The 19,435-nt window shown below is 47.1% G+C and overlaps 2 protein-coding genes across 3 annotated transcripts; both read right to left on the bottom strand.

Moving 5' to 3' along the window:
- Positions 1-3,126: 3,126 nt before the first annotated feature.
- Positions 3,127-12,754, bottom strand: sugt1 (SGT1 homolog, MIS12 kinetochore complex assembly cochaperone; the record flags this gene model as incomplete). Its single annotated transcript, XM_084490065.1, is given in 11 exon segments — positions 3,127-3,209; positions 3,212-3,233; positions 6,412-6,508; positions 6,683-6,717; positions 6,911-6,942; positions 8,363-8,416; positions 9,304-9,374; positions 9,966-10,035; positions 11,731-11,821; positions 12,500-12,548; positions 12,629-12,754. Coding segments are annotated over 11 exon segments (618 nt in total), but the record flags the coding sequence as incomplete, so codon positions are not given.
- Positions 12,755-13,026: 272 nt separating this feature from the next.
- LOC311373269 (ETS-related transcription factor Elf-1-like) lies at positions 13,027-19,321 on the bottom strand. 2 transcript variants are annotated; one of them, XM_084490063.1, is made up of 7 exons: positions 18,792-19,321; positions 18,365-18,491; positions 17,348-17,461; positions 17,036-17,185; positions 16,625-16,696; positions 16,049-16,244; positions 13,027-15,574 (listed from the first exon to the last, which is right to left on the bottom strand). In XM_084490063.1, the coding sequence occupies exons 1-7, from the start codon at positions 18,852-18,854 to the stop codon at positions 14,836-14,838; spliced, it is 1,461 nt and encodes a 486-aa protein (XP_084346189.1). In that variant the 5' UTR covers positions 18,855-19,321; the 3' UTR covers positions 13,027-14,835. The 2 variants fall into 2 exon arrangements, with proteins under 2 accessions (XP_084346189.1, XP_084346190.1); XM_084490064.1 differs by lacking the exons at positions 18,365-18,491; positions 18,792-19,321 and adding an exon at positions 17,977-18,240.
- Between the last annotated feature and the right edge of the window lie 114 nt (positions 19,322-19,435).

Below are 19,435 nucleotides of genomic sequence, written 5' to 3'. Positions count from 1 at the left end.
CTGAGTGTATGTGTAAGTAAGAGAGAGCAGTGAAGGGGGTTTGACAGATAAGGAGAGCGAGAGGAAAAGGAGGGAGGAGAGAGAGAGACGGATAGAAAAAGCGACAGGTCAGGAGAGAAAGGGAGAGCAAGAGGAAGAGAGAGAGAGAGAGAGTCAGGTCAAGAGAAAGTGGTGTGTGCGTGTGTGTGTGTGTGTGTGTGTGTGTGTGTGTGTGTGTGTGTGTGTGTGTGTGTGTGTGTGTGTGAGTCATTGAGTGACTGAGAGAGACAGAGAGAGAGAGAGAGAGATAATGACAATGAGAAAAAGAGAGAAAAGCAAAGAGATTTGAGAGAGAGAGCGGAAGATAGAGAGAGAGAGAAAGAGCAAGAGCGAGAGAGTAAGGCCCGCCCCCTGGTCCCTCTCAGACTGAGCTCTTGTTTAAGCTGCAGCCCACGTGCGCCGTCGGCATGGCCTGTCCACTGTTGCCATGGAAAAGGGAGTGAATGAGTGATGTGCGGGAGTGGGAACTTTGAACAACTTGGTGTGTGTGTGTCTGTGTGAGTAAATTACCACTCACTGCCTGTGCTTTTATTTTTTCTGCACAGGAACTCTTTAAAGAGCAGGCGGGGGGGGGGGGGGGGGGGGAGAAGAGAGAGAGAGAGAGAGAGAGAGAGAGAGAGAGAGAGAGAGGAGAGAGAGAGAGAGAGAGAGAGAGAGAGAGAGAGAGAGAGAGATTTCTGTTGCAATTGAAACCACCTGAAAACATGAATACTCCTTGCTCTCTGCTGAGAGGAGTATTCATGTTTTCAGGTGGTTTCAATAGAAACCATGATTAGAAATCATTAGTACCCATTAGCTGAAATCCTTATTATAAAACCATTATCATGGGCCTTTATGATGGCTATTGTGCTCTGTGAATGAAGCCTTCTCAGCAGACATTTTTAAGACCAAAGAAACGATGGTTTTGGCTCTCATAAAAAGAATGCATGGGTATTTTGTAAAAGAGCATCCACCAGATAAATCTGTGCGGGCTTTTGTGTGCTTGGCATGGCAGTTTTAAAAAACTACACGCAGCACACAGTGTGTATTAGAAGTGACATCAAGAGCAACATTAATTAATATTGCCAGAGGCTGATGTGTCCAATTTTGAATTTGATCCAAGGACCATCCCAGTCACCGCTACGAGCGAGGCAAATATTCACACAATCACGATCCCCCACGAAATAAAACCTTGTTCATAATTTCTGTGGCATGCCGGGGCTGCCAATAATTAAAACAACCAGATAAATCACAACTTTTATGAAGATGGATTAATGGGCTTTCTTGGAGGGGGCCACGACAAGAATGCCAATAACCACATAATTCAAATAAAGGGGTTTATTATTTAAATATACACATTTGTTATGATCTTACTTAGTGCTTTAATGCCTTCAAAACAGTGATGACCGACAGGGAAATTGATTGAAAGCGAGGGGGGGGGGGGGGGGGGGTGGGGGAGAAGGACGTGGAGCAGAGGAACGCAGAGGCCAGATCGAACCCCGGAGGTCACCGCCGTTTGCATCGACTGTGTGGTTAGCGCGCTGGCGGGTGGAGCCGCCGAGCTGTCCGTCAGACCAGCGGATTTGAATGGGGATGGATGGGACGGGACAGGTGGAGAGGCTCTAATGGAGCCCTGAGCCGGCACTCATCCAACCCGGCCCAGGAGCGCTCGCTCGCTCCCTCTCTCGTTCTCCCTCTCATTAACCCACATCCTCCTGAACACACACTAATTTAGCTCCCGCTAAAACGGACCCGTCCTCCTCATTAGGCCCGTTATCACCTTCCACGGCGCCAAGGAACCCTCGGAGGATGGGGGGGGGGGGGGGGGTGTGTGTGTGTCTGTGTGTGTGTGTCTCTGTGTGTGTCTGTGTGTGTGTGTCTGTGTGTGAAGCGAAGTGAAGGTCCTCACTAAAATGGGTAAAATGGGTATATGTGTGTGTACCTTCACATGCACGAGTGAATTGGGAGTGTCGATTTTTCTTCTTCCTCTCTTTTTTTTTTTTTTCCCACAAAAGCTTGAAGCTTCCCCTAATCGCCCGAGAGATGAACTGGGGCTAACCAATCAGCAGGAGCAAAGCATGAAAAAAAAAAATAAGCCCCAGAATTCCCACTCTCCTATTAGCCTTCAACTCCGTTTTTTTTCAACCACTCGGCTACAGGTTTTAAACAGTATTAAAAAGGAATTTTAAAACGGAGGTAACCGCCGACCCGCTCTCTGTCTGGGGCCGCGGAGTAGCTTTAGATTGTAATCTGGGGGAGGCAACACCGAGTATCAAAGAGACCATCGCAGGTGTCGGTGTGATGCCAAAGCCGTTGTATCGCTAAGGATTTACTTCTGCTCTTTTTAATTACATCCCGGGATGTGATAAGAGGCTCAGCCTTCAAACGGTAAACCGGCGGTACGCAATCAGATTGGGCACCGACTCAAGGTGGTAGAAGTTGTATTAGCAGTGGTACGTAGAACGCTACAGCGGTTTAGCTGTGTCCGTCGCCTCCTTGAAGGATAGTATGTAGCCTGCTCGGAGGATGGTACGTAAACGTGGTCAGCCGTGACTGTGGCATGTAGTCTGATTGAAGGCTAGCTCCCTAAAGCAATACCCTGTGTCTATAGCATTTAGCCTGCTTGGGAGATTGTACGCTTACGAGGTTAGCTGGGACCCTAGCGTCTAGTGCTGCTTGCAGGCTAGTTCCCTAAAGCGATACCCTGTGTCTATAGCATGTCTCGTACTTGGGGGATGGTACGGTAAAGCGGTAAGCCGGGACTGTAGCGTAGGGCCAGCCCGCTAAAGCAGTAACATATCACCCGCATGGAGTCTAGCAGTGACCTAAAGCAATAAGCCACAGGACCAATGTCAAGTGAGCTTAGACGGGTCTCAATGTTATCCTAATCCTAGAGGTAGCTGGTGGTGTGTGTGTGTGTGTGTGTGTGTGTGTGTGTGTGTGTGTGTGTGTGTGTGTGTGTGTGTGTGTGTGTGGGATTGACGAGAGTTTGATGGAGCGACAGGTCAAGAGAGGACGAGGGGCTGTGAGTGATGGGTCAGGAGAGAGGGACGGACGGAGAGCGAAAGGGGTAGGTAGGTGTGTGTGTGTGTGTGTGTGTGTGTGTACCTTGGTAGTGAGGACCTTGAAGGTGCTCTGCTGGGAGACGATGGGGTGGAGGAGGTGGAGGTCGAGGCTGAAACTCTCCCCGAGGTCAGAGGCACCGTCGCCAAGAGCTGGGCAGAAGGAGACACACAGTGGACGTGAGACCGGATCTCTCTCTCTCTCTCTCTCTCTCTCTCTCATCTCTCTCTCTCTCTCTCTCTCTCTCTCTCTCTCTCTCTCTCTCTCTCTCTCTCTCTCTCTCTCTCTCTCTCTCTCTCTCTCTCTCTCTCTCTCTCTCTCTCTCTCTCTCTCTCTCTCTCTCTCTCTCTCTCTCTCTCTCTCTCATGGATTGACTCGCGGGTGGGCGGGTGTTATTCTTGAGAAACTTTCTCTTTGGAGGTATTTTTCGTGTGGAGTGGAAGGCTGCGTTAGAAAAGCCACAGTCAAGGTTTTAAACAAACCACCTGAAACAAACCACATGAAATATTCAACACACTACCCCGAAGCACAACTCAACAACCCCTAAGCGCTAATCACAAATAAGCGTCACTTATTAACAGAGTTAATTTTAACACCAACAGACCCCTCCCCCACCCCGTAGCGCTCCAGAGAAGCCCCCTCTGCGGACCCTTGGAGAGCGGGCAGCGTACCGAGCTCGTCGGGGACGGGAAGGCACAGCTCGCCCAGCTTTCTTTTGCAGCACTTCTTGCACCTCAAAGGATTTGCATGACTTTTTTTTTTTTTTAATCAAGGCGGTTGTGATTACTCAAGCGTTATGTCGGCAATCCGAGGTTCTGATACACCCGTCTCCAAGGAGACGGCGCTGCTCTTAGCCTACTGGATCGCTCCGTGATCAAAACCCCCCCAAACAGTGTCTGGGTCGGAGAGCACGAGTGTGTCTGCAAAGACGGCCGAGTACAAGATGAACCGTTTTGCAAAAACAACGATGGACATCTGATTGAAATGACACAAACACCGCACCAAGAGCAGATACGGACGGACGGACGGACAGACAGAGCGAGCAAGGGAGACAGAGAGAGAGAGAGAGAGAGACCGAGAGAGGAGAGAGAGAGAGAGACCAGGACAGAGAAGGAAAGTGTCAGCGTGTCCATAGGAATATTCATCCCGCCTGGCGTCACGCCAGCCAGTTTCCCGTCTCCGTCACCTACGGCCACGACGTGACCACTGAGGGACGGAGGAAGCGCCTGCCTGCGCGCACACGCGTGCGTGCGTGCGTGTCTTGACGCCGGGTGCAGACAGCTCCTAACGGCCTGTCACTCACAGGGTTAGGGATGAGGGGTGGGCATCAGGACCACAGCTGGGAGACTCTCCTCCATGCTTCTTCCATCTCCTTTCCCCTTCATCTCTCACTCTTCCCCAGAGTGAGTGACTCACTAAGTACGACTATCGCTTCCTGCACACCCCTACTGAATAAATACACGTGTAGTTCGGGGATTTCCGCCGTCTCCGAAAATGTACGATCGTACGTGGTGCGATCGTTCTCCCCGACTGAGGATGATGGTTTTAAAATGTGTCCCGAGTGTAATCCCTTCCCTGCGCCGCAGACCCCCAGGGGTGATACCAGACCAGCCACCCCCCCAGGGATGGGCCTCTCCTGAGACCAGCCCTGGGAGGTGGGGGGGGTTCATGGTTGGCAGTGCGGTCCTCCCACACCACGCCGGATCCCAACCACCGCTCAGCAGTCCCATCAAGTGCTCGGAACACAACAGACGTTGTCGCAGTAACGCACGAGTAACGAGGGGTCGCAAAAGATGACCCGCCGCTTTCTGACGTGCACATGAAAAGGGCGTGGGGGGGGGGGGGAGGACGTTTTAAAAGTTTAAAAACGAAAAAACACCTTCAGGAGATAGAATGTCAAAAAAAAAAAAAAAAGACATTCGAAAAAAAATTAATAAAAAGGGGTTAGTTCATTTAATATCCGACAAATAATCGTTTAATATTCGGTCGTTGAATTTCCCGCACACGACTGTTGGGCACGTAACCGACGCGGAACGGGTCAGCGGTGCAGATAATTGGAAGTGCCGTCGTTCAAAACCTACAGCCCTGGTGCCAGGCGGGGAAAACACCTTCAGCCATACATAAACTCGGAGGCAGGCGAATCATCGCCGCCCATTACATCCTGCAAGTTTTGTTTTGCTTTTGAAATAAATTCAGTTTGCTGTTAAGTGAAACACAAAGCCGTTCCCCCACGGGGGGGGGGGGGGCTCCAGTTACCCTCCCCCCCTTATCCTAGAAAAGGAGCGAGGGAACACAGAAGGGGAAAAACAAGGAACGAGACCAAAGAAGGGGAGAATAAAAGGGAGCTTCTCCCTGCCTCTCACCCCCGAGGGCTCTTCCACTGATCCTAGCGCTGCTTCGCTCTCCGACTACACTCAATTAGCAAGCTGGGAACCCGGCGAGGGTAAACTGCTCTCAGATCTGCACTTGGGGGACGGGGTAACAAGGCACCACTGGAGGTATGGTTGACTCCCCTGGGGACTGGGGAAAGTGTGTGTGTGTGTGTGTGTGTGTGACACACACAGTGAGAATAACTATCTAACGCCTTTCGCCTCAGGACACCCCTCAAAGTCGTATGATTTTTCTTGTGTTACATACATAAAATGAGTGTGCATGTACACACGCGCACACACACACACACACACACACACACACACACACACACACACACACACACACACACACACACACACACACACACACACACACACACACACACACACACACACACACACACACACACACACTTCTTTGCATATCAGACACAAAGCCCCAAGCTGTTTTTTTTTAATTCATTATTTGAGTCTTGTTTGAGGTGTGTTATGATTGGTTTTAAGAGTATTGTTGTGGCTGATTTTAAGTGTGTTGTGGCTGAATTTAAGTGTCTTGTGGCTGGATGTAAGTGTGTTGTTGTGAATGTCTTTAAGTGTGTTATAGCGGCTGGATTTGACTGTTGTTGGGTCTGGATCTAAGTGTGTTGTGGCTGGAGTTAAATGTGTTATTGTGGCTGGTTTCAAGTGTGTTGTAGTGGCTGGGTTTAAGTGTGTTGGAGCTGGATTGAAGCGTGTTGTAGTGGCTGGTTTTGACTGTGTTGTAGGGGCTGGATTTAAGTGTGTTGCGGCTTGGTTAAAGTTTGTTGCGGTGGCTGGGTTAAAGTGTGTTGTGGCTGGGATTAAGTTTGTTGCGGTGGCTGGGTTAAAGTGCATTGTGGCTGGGTTTAAGTTTGTTGTGGTGGCTGGGTTTAAGTGCGTTGTGGCTCATTGGTAAGTGCATTCAGGAGTGAGAACGTACCCCTCTCTCTGCAAAGTTCACAGACACTCCATCTTTGGGGACGTTTTTGGCCATGATCGTCACAATGACTTGAGACTCTGTCTGGTACCAGTCGTATCTATGGAAACAGATCGGGACAGAATCAGACACAATAACAGACACAGGATGGTAACACCGTATGTTTACACAGCAGTAACTGTAACTAAGAAATACAATTATAGAAAAACACTCTGAAATGTCGACACATGCTAACATTTTAGGTGTGTAAGCCTGGGGTTATATATGTTCTTACTTGACAGGGGGAGGCGTTGTTGTCTGTTGGTCAGTCTGATGGGGAATAAAACATGAACATACATCATAAAATAAGCATGTGTTGTGTGTTAATGGGGAAGAGGTGAAGAGTTATTTCAACAACAAACAGCATCTTCATGGCAAAACAGTTCCTTGTGGGCAGTATGGCCCAAGGCTCACAGTAGCCCAGAGCAACAGTGCCCCCCAGTGGCTAGGTAGAGACACTCACCCTGTCCGAGCTGTACTTCTGACTCTGTTGCTCTGGAGAAAGAGAGAGAATATATATATATATATATATACAAATAAATAAATAAATAAAATGTATATATAAATGACAGAGACAGAGAGTGAGAGCGGGAATAGACCAATTCTTAACGAATACAGACAGTGAAGATCTGTATTGCGTTGTTCCTTTAAATAAACTGTGTTCAAGTTCCATCAGGGTGACAATGCGCCAACACATCATCATTACTCTAGCCCTTCATGCAATAGTTAGCCTACATACTGTTTCCTCCCCAGCTGCAGCGCCTGTGATGTTCACAGCTGGGACTGCCCCGCGAAAAACACTTGAGCACTGACTCCGGCGTAAACACACACACCTTGCGTAACCCGCGCTGGATAAACCCACACCAAATAATTACACAGTGGTGTGGGTCCGTTACAGATAGAATACACAGAAGAGAACAAAAACTCAGTCCGTTCCACTTTCGGATTTGTGCAGGAAACCGGGTAAACAAGCTCTCCATATCTGCTGGTTGTTACATATCCAGCATAATTCAGGCATCTCCCTGCTCGGCGCTGATCAAAGGCATGGCTTTCATGTCAACGCGCTGCCGTTTACTAATCAATCACTCGCATACACTTGTTTACCAGCGCTGACCCGCCCACTACAGGCCCAGCGAGCCCGGGTCTGTCCGGAGCAGTTAACCAGCACGTTGTCATGCATTATTTAGCCAGCTCATCAGAACCCCTGAGACACATGTGTGTGTGCGTGTGTGTGTGTGTGTGTGCGTGCGTGTGTGCACACAATCAGAAAAACATTTGTGATGCTTCTAATGTCCGGAACATATTCCAACCAGGGAAAACTGAGGGTTGTGTTGGGAAGGTGTGTGTGTGTGTGTGTGTGTGTGTGTGTGTGTGTGTGTGTGTGTGTGTGTGTGTGTGTGTGTGTGTGTGTGTGTGTGTGTGTGTGTGTGTGTGTTGGGGTACCCAGGAGCCCTGTTTGTCAGTGGTGCAAACACAGTGCCGGTGGAAGACTGCCAGGGTGGTTCTGGTGGAGAGACGACAGCAGCCAGCGGGGGAGTCGGGGGGAGGAAGGGAGGGAGGGAGATAGGGTGGATGGGTGGGGGTACACTTCTTTCATGTAGCGGGGCGGAGACTTACAGCTCGCTCACACGCACATGGGGCATATAAAGCAGGCACGAGGGCACGTAGCGGGAGGAGAGGGCGGTGGGTTCATTTCAGCTGGTGCTTTTGAACATCACACCGAGGACGTGTGTGTGTGTGTGTGTGTGTGTGTGTGTGTGTGTGTGTGTGTGTGTGTGTGTGTGTGTGTGTGTGTGTGTGTGTGTGTGTGTGTGTCTCATATCTGAAACACACACACACCCTTTGATGGGGTCTTTAGCAGAACGGTTTTAGCAGAACATTGCTGGAATTCATAAAACAAATATCGTTTACTTACTGCCAATCATCTCTTCGCTGCGCCGGATCCACATCTGAAAGGATTTGTCAGAACCTGAGGAACACAGCGAGGGAAGAGATGATATGATACGCATATTTAAAATCCGTTGCCAGGCAAGGTTTCAGTTTCAAGCACTTTCAAGATTTCTGTCGGGGTTTTTTCCCCCCCCCCGCCCTATATCGCAATCAACAAAGCTCTTCCAAGGTCATTCCTTTCCAATATCCCGGTTGGCATGTGCTCACATGACAGACGGGGTGGGAAACAATGTCCTCTCTGAAGTCAATAAACCCAGCGTTTCCCTGCCTGGGAGAGCGATGCCTCGCGCAGAGGCCGTCCGGTTCATTGGGATGTCAGTGATGAATGAGGAAACATGAGATGAATGCACAGAGGCACTTACTCACACCAGTAGGATGTAAGTAAACATGATTTGTGATCTGGATCACCATGGCGGCCCCGCTCTGAATACACGTGCATCCAACAGGATGTGAGGGGACCTGGAGTCCTACGCTTACTAGCGACACATGAATGGATAAAATGAGCTATTAAATGCTAGTGAATAGTGACGATATTGAATTATGTATTAATTTATTAATGAAATATATATTTGTATTACTTTACTGTCTATTCTGCGGTGTTCACAACCACGATTCCCATTTGGGATCAATGGAGTGAAATAATAAAGCGACTGTAGCTAATCGTTTTAGATTTGGGGAAATCTGAATAAATGAACTACAATTCCCATCAGGAGAAACTACAAAGGATAAAAAGGATGAGCCTTCTAGGATGAACATCAAGCCCTACCACATCTGACGGAGGGATTGGACTGATAAAAAAAGAAAAAGAGGGAAGGACACTCGGAGGGTAAGGGAGTTTAGTGCACGGTGATGTCATACCCCTCCCCCCCCCCCGACCCACCAGACACTGGGCCGGTGTGTACTCACTGTCCAGCTGAAGGCCCTGAGTGAAGGCTGCATGTGATGACTCATACTGGGTCAGGTGGTACTCGGCTATTCTGCGGGCGTATGGGGGGGGGGGGGGGGGGGAGAAGAGAGAGAGAGAGAGAGAGAGAGAGAGAGAGAGAGCATACAAGCACACGGTTAAGTGGATGAATCCATTAGGGTAACATTACTGTTACTCTTATGAGCGGCTGCAACATTGAAAGTTTGTCCTTGTACAAGCTTCCTTACAGATTAATAATTAAATATAGACAGTAAAATGTATTTTAAAAAACAGCCTGTTCACCTTTGATCATATGTGCTATGTTCTGTAATTAATACCATGAACGCAACCGGGGAATAGCTTATTCATAAAAACATTGTTTATTTCTGATTACTTTCCAAAGCCCATTAGCTGTGGTCTTATATGTAAACATTGTGTATCTTATAATTATTATCACGCCTTGCACCGTGTGTTTATTTTCTACAATTTGCTGCTGAAACATCAAATTGTAAATGTGAATTCCCTTCACAGGATTAACGGTGTCATCATTTTATTTCAACGTCTATACTCGAAATACTACAAAAATCGTGCAGAACCTTTAAATATGATACGCGAAGTGTAATCAATAATTAAAAATAAGTATGCGTGACTCAACAAAACGTACCCTCTCCGCAGGAAGGCCAACGGAAGGTTGGGTTTCAGGTGACTGGCTCGCTTGGCATCGTCAACGGCAACTGTTCAAACATGAGCGCACAAACACGCACACAAATCATCATATGTAAGTATTTCTTTTCTTAGCTTAGTTTTCTAGCTTCTTCAAGTTTTTCTTTAAGTTTTGCCTGTCTAGCGAACAGCTGAGAGGCCCTTGTATTCAGCAGTGGTTTTCCATTGTCTCACACACACACACACACACACACACACACACACACACACACACACACACACACACACACACACACACACACACACACACACACACACACACACACACACACACACACACTTAATTTAGGCTCTGGCAGTACTAATATGTTGTAGCAGAACTTCTGGGGGGAGATGAGACAAAAAAACGAAACTAAAAGGGAAGGACTTACACCTAGTTTACTGTTTCATTACAGAGATATTCAGCCAAAGAGAAACTATTTTGCATGGGTGGACAAAGCTTTCAGAAGTGGATTTTAATGAGTGTATTTCTACAGTAACCTACACAGCCACTTATTTACAGTCCACTAGGGTTGGCCGTTCTGTTATTAAGCACCATCATCAATGTTTGGTCTACACAAATATAAGGCAAAAAAAGTTAAACAACCTGTTGGATTTCTGAGCCTTGTTTGGTTAAGAATTCACATATCTCCTCAAAAACCTCTTTGTTAAGTAACAGCGAGGCATATTAAATCAACCAAACCTATAGTTGATCAAAGCTCTCCTTGGACCAACTCAATGACAAGTTAAAGGTTTAGCTGAGCATAGCAACAGGTCAGCATCGGGGCTTGTTTCAATGAGTCTCTACACAACAGCGGAAGACAATCATCCTTTTGCCATGCAACATGCCGACAGTGTTTGATTGAGCAGAAGAATAACATTGTCTTATGTTATTATGGTCATATTATTATATTGTCTACCATCAGCAAAGGTGAAATGTATAGACTTTAAGTGATCAGAATATGCTTCAAAGTAACGTAGTGTACATTTTGCAGACACTGTATGTGTACAGTCCACTGAAAGTCACTGTAAGTCACTTACAGTGATGTGATATACATTTCATTCAGGAGCAGGCACAGGTTATTATGTATCTTGCTTAAAGGATTTTGCCGGTTTGCTCAGAACCCAGGTAATTGTTGACATTGTCGAGATGTTAATTAATTTCTTTCTTTCTTTGACAGGGACAATGCATTGCTCATTAGCAGTACCATAGTTAGCTATTAGCTATTTTACATCTGTAGTCCCAGTCCATGTCGAGATATTAATCAACCATGATTTTTTTTTGTGCTCACCCCTGCTCACAGGATAGACTCGTTCCGTAATAGGGCAGTCCCATAGCATCTTTGTTTGGTCTGCGTGCCTCAGTCTTGTGGATTTGTTTGATGTGAGCACTATTTGAATATACTACCTAGCCAAGGCAGTTCATATGCACTCACTTGTGTTGACCAAACAAAGATACAGCTATGGGAGCTGCTAAATACTCGTTTGGAATGTAATGGATGTCAATGAAAAAAACGAGCATGCACAGCGAGCAGGGGTGAGTAGAACTGAAATCATGGCTGATTTACATCTCAACATAGACAATGTCATACTATGGACGTTGGGAATCAAACCCTGTACATTTTAGCAGGGATTCCAGCACTGTAGCCAGTACACTATGCTGACCCTGACCACGGTGGTGTAATGGAACATATCTCTCCTGAGAACCATTGCTAAAGGGTACTCACGGCTGTAGTTTTTGACGAGTATGTGGGCATAGGCACGCTGGCACAACCACTCTGCATTGTCGGAGCTAGCTTCTAAGGCCTCATTCAACTCCTGAAAGAAATTAAGATTTGCACAGTTAGCTCTTATCTTTGGTTCATCAAACCAGTAACCAATATAACAGTGTGTTGTGGTCGGATAGTGGTTATCGTGGATCATTATTAATGCACTGGCAGTGTGTTGCTTTACTGACATACAATGCTTAGGCATGTGTTAAGCCATAAAAAAAAAATTGATTATCACAAAAAATAACTAATGCATTTTCCAAATAGATAAGTGTGAGGTGTTGCTATTACATGCAATAACTACCTTCGGCGACAATACCTCCCTTCACACTTCCTTAAGTATTCCCACAGTATGCATGTAGTATTTACTGACAGGAACAGGGCTGTGAAATTGACAGTCTGACTACTTTATCAGCATTTGTTGTCGTATGTTTACAGTTTTTACAATAAGTCACCGGACAGCTAATAAACTATCGGTTCATATTTATGTTTAATCTGCGGAATTTGGCTTGACGACAACACCATTAACAGAGAGCTAACGGTGGCTGGCTAGCTAACGTTAACTTAGCCTCTTAGCTACAGTACAATGCTAGCCAACACTGACGTAAATGGATGCATAAAATCAATCAGTAGATAGACTCGCTGAAATGTGTGTTAACAGTAACCAAAATAACCCTTGGTTGAACTCTTGAAAGCTAAAGGAAGATTGAAGTTGTCTGATGTTTACCTTCAGAGCTTTCTGAGGGTCCTCGTCAATGAAGCTATCGGGAAAACTGCTATAAAAGGAACAGAGACACACCATCAAGACATAAAAAACCAAGGTTCAAATAAAATCAAGTTGTTTTGTGGTACTTGCCGTTCGGCAGCCATGTGTTTGAAAGGGATGTGGAGGAGTAGTCCTGTAGTAGCAGGAAAGTTCTAGACAACACGAGAGTGATACAGAAACCACAGCAACAACTCGTGTGGGTGTGGGCCTGTCAGTGCTACGCTGCTCTGGTTGCAATGGCACCTCCTAGCGGCACGGCGGAATGATGCTCTGATTATCTGGACATTTTGATGTTGAATTGCTTTCGCTTACTTACGTCCGTCCATATCAAAACAGTTAATACTATAATCCAATTGGATGTAGATTTGTGATTTATTGATTTGAAACTTAATTGACATTATCCCTATTCTCTGTCAATTAATCTTCTTAGTATGGCTATCATTATACAGTGCACATAATTGAACTGGAAACACAAATATACAAATGCATTCAAACCACATACACTTTATTTAATGTAATATTGATCTTTAGTTCAACTTTTGCCATTTATGGCAGAAAATACATCAAAATAAGCAATAACATAAACATAGCTCTTTTGGCTCTATAGTTCCAGACACGTACAATAAACATAGCTCCTCAGATAAGCAAAGTGAAGACAGTCAACAAGCACTTGATTTAAAAAAATAAAGTCAAACTTTACTGCATAGGACTTCCTTCAAGGCAATGTTCATATGTCCCCCATATCATAACAAAAAAAAGAAATCACCTTACTGGACTGACCCTACTGATATTTATTCTTAAACCACTGGTCGAATAATAAACATCTTGCATAAACTAACTGCTTTCAAAAGTCTACATTTCGCGCAGCAAAACAAACGCTTATAAACCTGAGGGAGGAAATGGCAGAAAGGCACAAAGTCTAAAACACTGCATTTTATATTATACATGTTTACAAACACATACATTACATAAACATATATAAAGGCTTTACAGGTCCAGCGATGATCTACAACTGCATAGGATTCATGTGTCTGACAGGCCGATTAGCAACAATTTCTCAAAAGAGAAGCCCAAGTTGGCAAAAAACCAACAGATGTTTCTAAAGTGGATTGTCAACGGCGATTGTATCGAGAGTTCAAGATACGGCACTGTGTATAAACAGCAATTAAGGTCTCAAAGACTACCTTTTACATCAAAATTCATCCCTTATCGTCAACAACTTATATCATTGTCAACATAATTAACACACTCATCACAACGACACAATACGGAATGTATAAATACCCTCAGCCTATTGGCTGAGGACAAGGGTCTGTGGACCGCAGGCGACGTGGTGTCGGACAGGCCGCCGCCATAACGGATAGTGCAAGGCGTGCAAGGCATTTAAAGGCAGAGGCACGAAAGGAATAACCGAGAAAGAACGGAGGGGGGGCTACAAGCAGCAAGAGGCGAGAGAAAAAAAGAAAATAATCCAAACCAGTGTTACTGAGCTCAACGTTAGCTCTGTCACGCCAGCGTGCTTGCGTGGGGGAGGTAAGTCGGTGGCAGCGGTTTCCAGTGCATTATGGGTCTTTGGTCATTAAGGCAAGGACAGACAATGCCGTGCTTGAGAGAGCGAGAGAGAGCGGGAGCGCCAGAGTCATAGCGGCTGAGGGACACCCTGTGTGCACAAAAGACATTTGCGATGGGAGGATGAAGGCAATCTAGAACGCTGTGAGAGCTTTGGTTTCCGTCAACGCAGAGCGCTTGTTTTTTCTTCCCCTTACAGGAGACAGAAAGTGCTGATCGAGCAGTACACTGCAAAGGACCTCCCTCGGTAATGGGCTACATTTAGGATCCTAATGAGACTTTAAATGGTTCTTTTAATTAGCTAAAGTTGCTAATTAAGTACGGTCAGCGAACTCTTTTCCACTGCAAAGTGAATCAGGCATGGTGTTCGAAATTGTTTTGGAGATTGGGTACAAGTGGAAAAGTAGGACTTATCCTGATAAATGATGGTGAAACACCTTGTCCCCTGGATTAAACAGACCTGCATTGGAAGTGTATAAGAAAATTACATAATTGGCTATGTTCCCATCTTGTTATGAGAGTAAATCCTGAACACATTAATAACTTTGGAGAGAGTATACGACAGCAGTGCCAAACTCCACTTCTAGTAAGAAGACGGGGGAAGGCACAAAAAAGGGTCCTAGCGTGATGTTCCTACACATGGGACCGATTGGCAGATTGGACACCATCCTCTTCCTCCCCTGTGATTGGTCCCGAGTTTGCTGTGGGGAAGGGGGGAAGTGAAGGTTTCATTGGTCGGAGCTGGTGAGGGGTGACAGCTGCAGGGTCATTACGTGAGTGGCGGTCTGTCCCGAGAAGGCCTTCCTCTCCTCCGGGCCACCGGGGGAGCTCTCCAGGGGCGGTCCCTCCGCCGCCGCCTGCTGCTCACACAGGTTCCCCAGCAGCTGGGCCGTCTGGAAGACGGAGGAGTGGCCGGCGGGCTGCAGCGACTGCACCCTCTGGAGGTTCTGCAGGGTGCGCAGCATCTCGGCCGACACGATGGGCAGGTGCTGCTGCTGGATCAGGCTGTTGGGGGGCGGGCGGAGCACCGTGCCCCGCTGGGTCCCCTCGGGTCGGGTGGTGGTGGTGGTGGTGGTGGGGGGGGTGAGGATGGTGGCGGTGGTTGTGATCGCGTTGGCGGCGGAGGCGGCAGTGGTCGCGGACCGGGCCCGCTGGCCGGTCGCCATGGCGGGAGACGTCGGAGAGCTCTTTCCCGTCTCGAGGCGGGAGTCTGCGTCGTCCAGCGACTGGTCGCTGCTGGAGGCCGAGGAGACGGCGTCCTCGGGGTCGTCGCTGAGGCCCTCGTCTTCGTCGCCGCCCTCCTCGTGGTCATCGTCGTCACCGCTGTGGTCTTCCGGCTCGTGCTCCACTTCGCTCTTGGCCACGTCGCCGTCTGTGATGTAGACCATGTTCTTGGGCAGCGAGGTGAACTGGTAGACCAGCCGCTGGCCTTCCACCTTGTTCAAGATGCCCCTCTGATAGTAGTACCTACGCAAGGCCCAACACAAAACAGTCAATCCAATCTGCAACACCGGGATTGTTAAAAGGTAACAGGCTGTGATAGAGCCTATGATAATGGGTTGAAAACCACGGTGCTAAAGGGCAGTAACAGGTAGGGTATGATAATGGGTTGAAAACCACAGTACTAAAGGGCAGAAACAGGTAGGGTATGATAATGGGTTGAAGACCACAGTGCTTAAGGACAGCAACAGGTAGGGTATGATAATGAGTTGATAACATCACGATAAAAGGTCAGTAATAGGTAGAGTATGATAATGAGTTGAAAACCACTGTATTAAAATTACCACAAAAAATAGAGCATATACTGTATAATAATAGATACTGGATAATAGATAAAGATAATGGGTCTAAATATATAGTCTCTGTGTTTAGGAACTATAATAATAGATAGTCTTTGATAACTGTCCCCAGGGTGGCAAGCATTTGGTGTGCAGCTGGTACCTGAGGGCCCGGCCCATGGTCTCATAGTTCATGTCGGGCTTGTTCTTGTGTTTCCCCCACAGACGGGCCACGGCCTTGGAGTTGACCAGCTTGAAGATGCCCGCGCGGGGGTCGGTCCATTTGATGTAGCGAGGGCAGACCTGGCGGTCCTGAAGGAGCTCCATGAGGAACTGCCACAGGTACAGCGTGTTCCCCCCTGAAGACCACCACCAGACAGAGAGAGAGAGAGAGAGAGAGAGACATAGACACAGAGAGAGAGAGAGAGAGAGAGAAAGAGAGAGGTTGAACAAAAAGGTAGGGAACAGTAATAGCTAGTGTAGCAAATATCAGACACACGCATCGGAATGGGCCATTCATTCAAACCATCATCTCTGTGCCATACCTGCAGTCCTCATATGACCTTAGGTAGGAAATATCTCACACACACACACACACACACACACACACACACACACACACACACACACACACACACACACACACACACACACACACACACACACACACACACACACACACACACACACACACACACACACACCTCTTTACCAGACGGGATTATTGTTGCTAGGTTACCTTTGTTGTATTTGCCCTTCTTCACTATGATGTCTGGCGTTGGGGATTCAGCCCTCCGTCGAGGTTTCCTCACTTGAAATGGAGAGGAACACCATTTAAAAAGGCAGTCAAATGTGTCAAGGGTGCAGCAAAGCATTGCAAGGTTAAAGCCTGTTATAAATAATGTTACAATATTTTCCCCTTCCAAAATAGCAATGTCCTATACAAGGCAGGCGGAAAAAGAGAGTCCCGCTAAAAGTGCGCTTTGCTGTTAAAACAATTGATTTCTTTTGTTTTGATACATTTTGTTTTTGTGTCGCAGTACAAATATGAACCAAAATCGACACTGTGTGCTGTGGGCTAATGGGGGGGGCGGCAAAGGCATTGCAACAATAGCATTCAAAAACGATTTGTTCTTGTCACAAGACTGACCCTTTTTTTTGGTTTGTTGCTGGGTTTCAGCATCCCCGATATAAGTGTACCAAGGGGACTGTTCACAGGCTCCTTTAAGCCCGTCCACTGACAGGGTCGTCTGGGCAACAGGACTAGTGGCATCCCCAGGGGGTGGCAGAAACATCTGGGCTGTGGAGGATGAGGAACAAACAGGTTTAATATGTATGAGAGAGTGAGTGATTGAGTGAGTAAGTGAGTGAGTTTGCGATAGACAGTGGTAGTGATGAGGTGTGAGGATGATGATGTGCATTGTGGGGAGGATGGTGGATGGGGGTTCTCTTGTATACGTACAGAAGTGATGTTGTTCCAGGGAGAACGTGTCGGGGGAATCCAGGTTGAGAAATGTATCCCCGGAAACGAGTGTTCCCATGGTGTCCATGGCTTCTGCGTTCTCACATGGTTCCACTGAAAAGGAGATTTAAAAACAAAACAACGGGCCAAGAAGTTAGAACCACTAGGGATTTCAACCAGGATAAACACAACAGTGGAGGGTGGGCAATAAATATTATGGGAATAATTGAGCGTCGAGGGCAGGACTCCTTAATGTTGATTATTGAGTCTGAAATACTAACTTGAAGGTTAAAGAAAATATACACACAATATGGTAGCATTTTGTATTTTGTTTAGCTTGAACTAAAAGCATTGAACAAGCGAACAAGTGAAAAAGTAAACAAGTAAACAAGCGACCCGTCGCAAACATTTGCACAAAACAAAGCACACAAGGCATCACAAAAATTGGACGTTATCATTTAGTCGTATGAAACTGATGTCCTCATTTAAAAATGGGGGTAGGTCTTCTTATATTAAATATTACAACCGTTTGCAACAGTGCCATTAAGCTAGCCAATCAGGCAAACTTCAACTCCTATTAAAAAAACACAGATGACTCGAACAGTCAACACAACAATGACAAAACTCACTTTTAATATTATGCATGGACGAATAACAATCCATAACGTACGCGCCGTGAACACATTTCGCGACTTCTACATTATAACGCAATTCCAGTGTTGTTCCCCCGGAGCAGTCAGAAGCTCGTTATGTTTTGTTTCACTTCCTGCATTTTGTAGAGGCTGGACAATGTGTGGTGGCCCAAACGGCGCATGCGTAGAACCCTGTGCCCGCGACTACTATATACTTACTGACATAAAAATAAAACTACTTTACATGAGCATTCGTTAACCAACTTTATATATTTTTTGTTAACGATGAACGATCTGAACGGATGTGCGACAGGAAAGCATCGACACGTGTCGTAAGCATTTAAAATAACTTTGCCAAAGTAACCAATCGATGATAGGCGCTCACCTTTCAACAGGTGCTCATGGTCTTGAGCGTAGCTCTGCACACACGACAGCCCGGAGTACGAGAACATGTGTGCGTCCTCGGGGATGTGTTCGACGACTACTGCAGGGGACGCTGGGTAGCCCTCCAGCTACAACACAAGGGTGTGTGACACATCACTGAAAATCTCTCTCTCTCTCAAATACACACACACATCTGTATGTGTATATATAAACACATACACCATTATACATGGTGAGCCTCCATGCAATGGACCACTGCATGCACGTACTGTATACCACATAAACACACACACACACACACACACAGGCATGTAAACACACACAAACGGTCAACATTTTTGGCGTTGCTATAAACAGGGGGTCAGGCCTCCGAAGGGAAAGCCCTCCACATCATCTCCACCGCCCTTGGGGGGGGGGGGGTTCCTTACGTGTGAGATGGCGCTGACATGGTCGCTGGCGAAGTCAAAGATGAGCCCCGTCTGCTCCATCATGGCTGGGGTCCTCCGGGCAGCACCAACAGGTGGAAGAACAGGTGACCTCTAGGACAGGTGCATGTCTGGGTCCACGGTTCTACAGCCACCACCCCGCCGAGCTGGCCTCGAACGGCCGCGGTTCTCCGTCTCCAGATCCGGACACCCGCTGGGGTCGAGCCGGCTCCAGAACCTCCAGGAACTACTGTAACGCCGGGACCCGTGGGGAGTGAGTGGCTCTTGTGTGGAGTTCGGCTTCACTGTTGCAACCAGATATGAAGACATCAAGCAGGGTGCGAGGCAGCCGACACAGGAAACACACACTCATGTGCTTCCCTGCACTCTCTCTCTCTCTCCCTCAGCGTCTCTCTCAGAGTCTCTCGCTCTCTCTGTCTCTCTCTCTCTCACCCTCTCTGTCTCTCTTTCTCTCTCTGAGAGGAAGTGAAGGCAGCTCACTGCAACGGTTCTGCGGTCCACAGTTGTTAGAACCTGACGAAGGGGAACAGAGAGGTAGTGGGTGGGGGGATTGGGGGGGAGGAGGTGAGAGGAAGTGTTGTCACAGCGATGAGATCAAAACCAAGGTGTGTGTGTGTGTGTGTGTG

The sequence above is a fragment of the Micromesistius poutassou genome, assembly GCF_964030765.1.
Source record: "Micromesistius poutassou genome assembly, contig: SCAFFOLD_923, whole genome shotgun sequence".
Lineage (NCBI taxonomy): Eukaryota > Metazoa > Chordata > Actinopteri > Gadiformes > Gadidae > Micromesistius > Micromesistius poutassou.
This window is presented reverse-complemented; position numbering and strand designations above follow the sequence as displayed.

Coding starts and splice junctions, on each gene's coding strand:
- LOC311373269 (XM_084490063.1), bottom strand. CDS start 18,854: ATGATGGAGCAGACGGGGCTCATCTTTGACTTCGCCAGCGACCATGTC. Junction 16,245..16,624: donor GAAGGGCAAATACAACAAAG/GTAACCTAGCAA, acceptor GGTGGTCTTCAG/GGGGGAACACGCTGTACCTG. Junction 15,575..16,048: donor ACCATGGGCCGGGCCCTCAG/GTACCAGCTGCA, acceptor GGCCTTGCGTAG/GTACTACTATCAGAGGGGCA.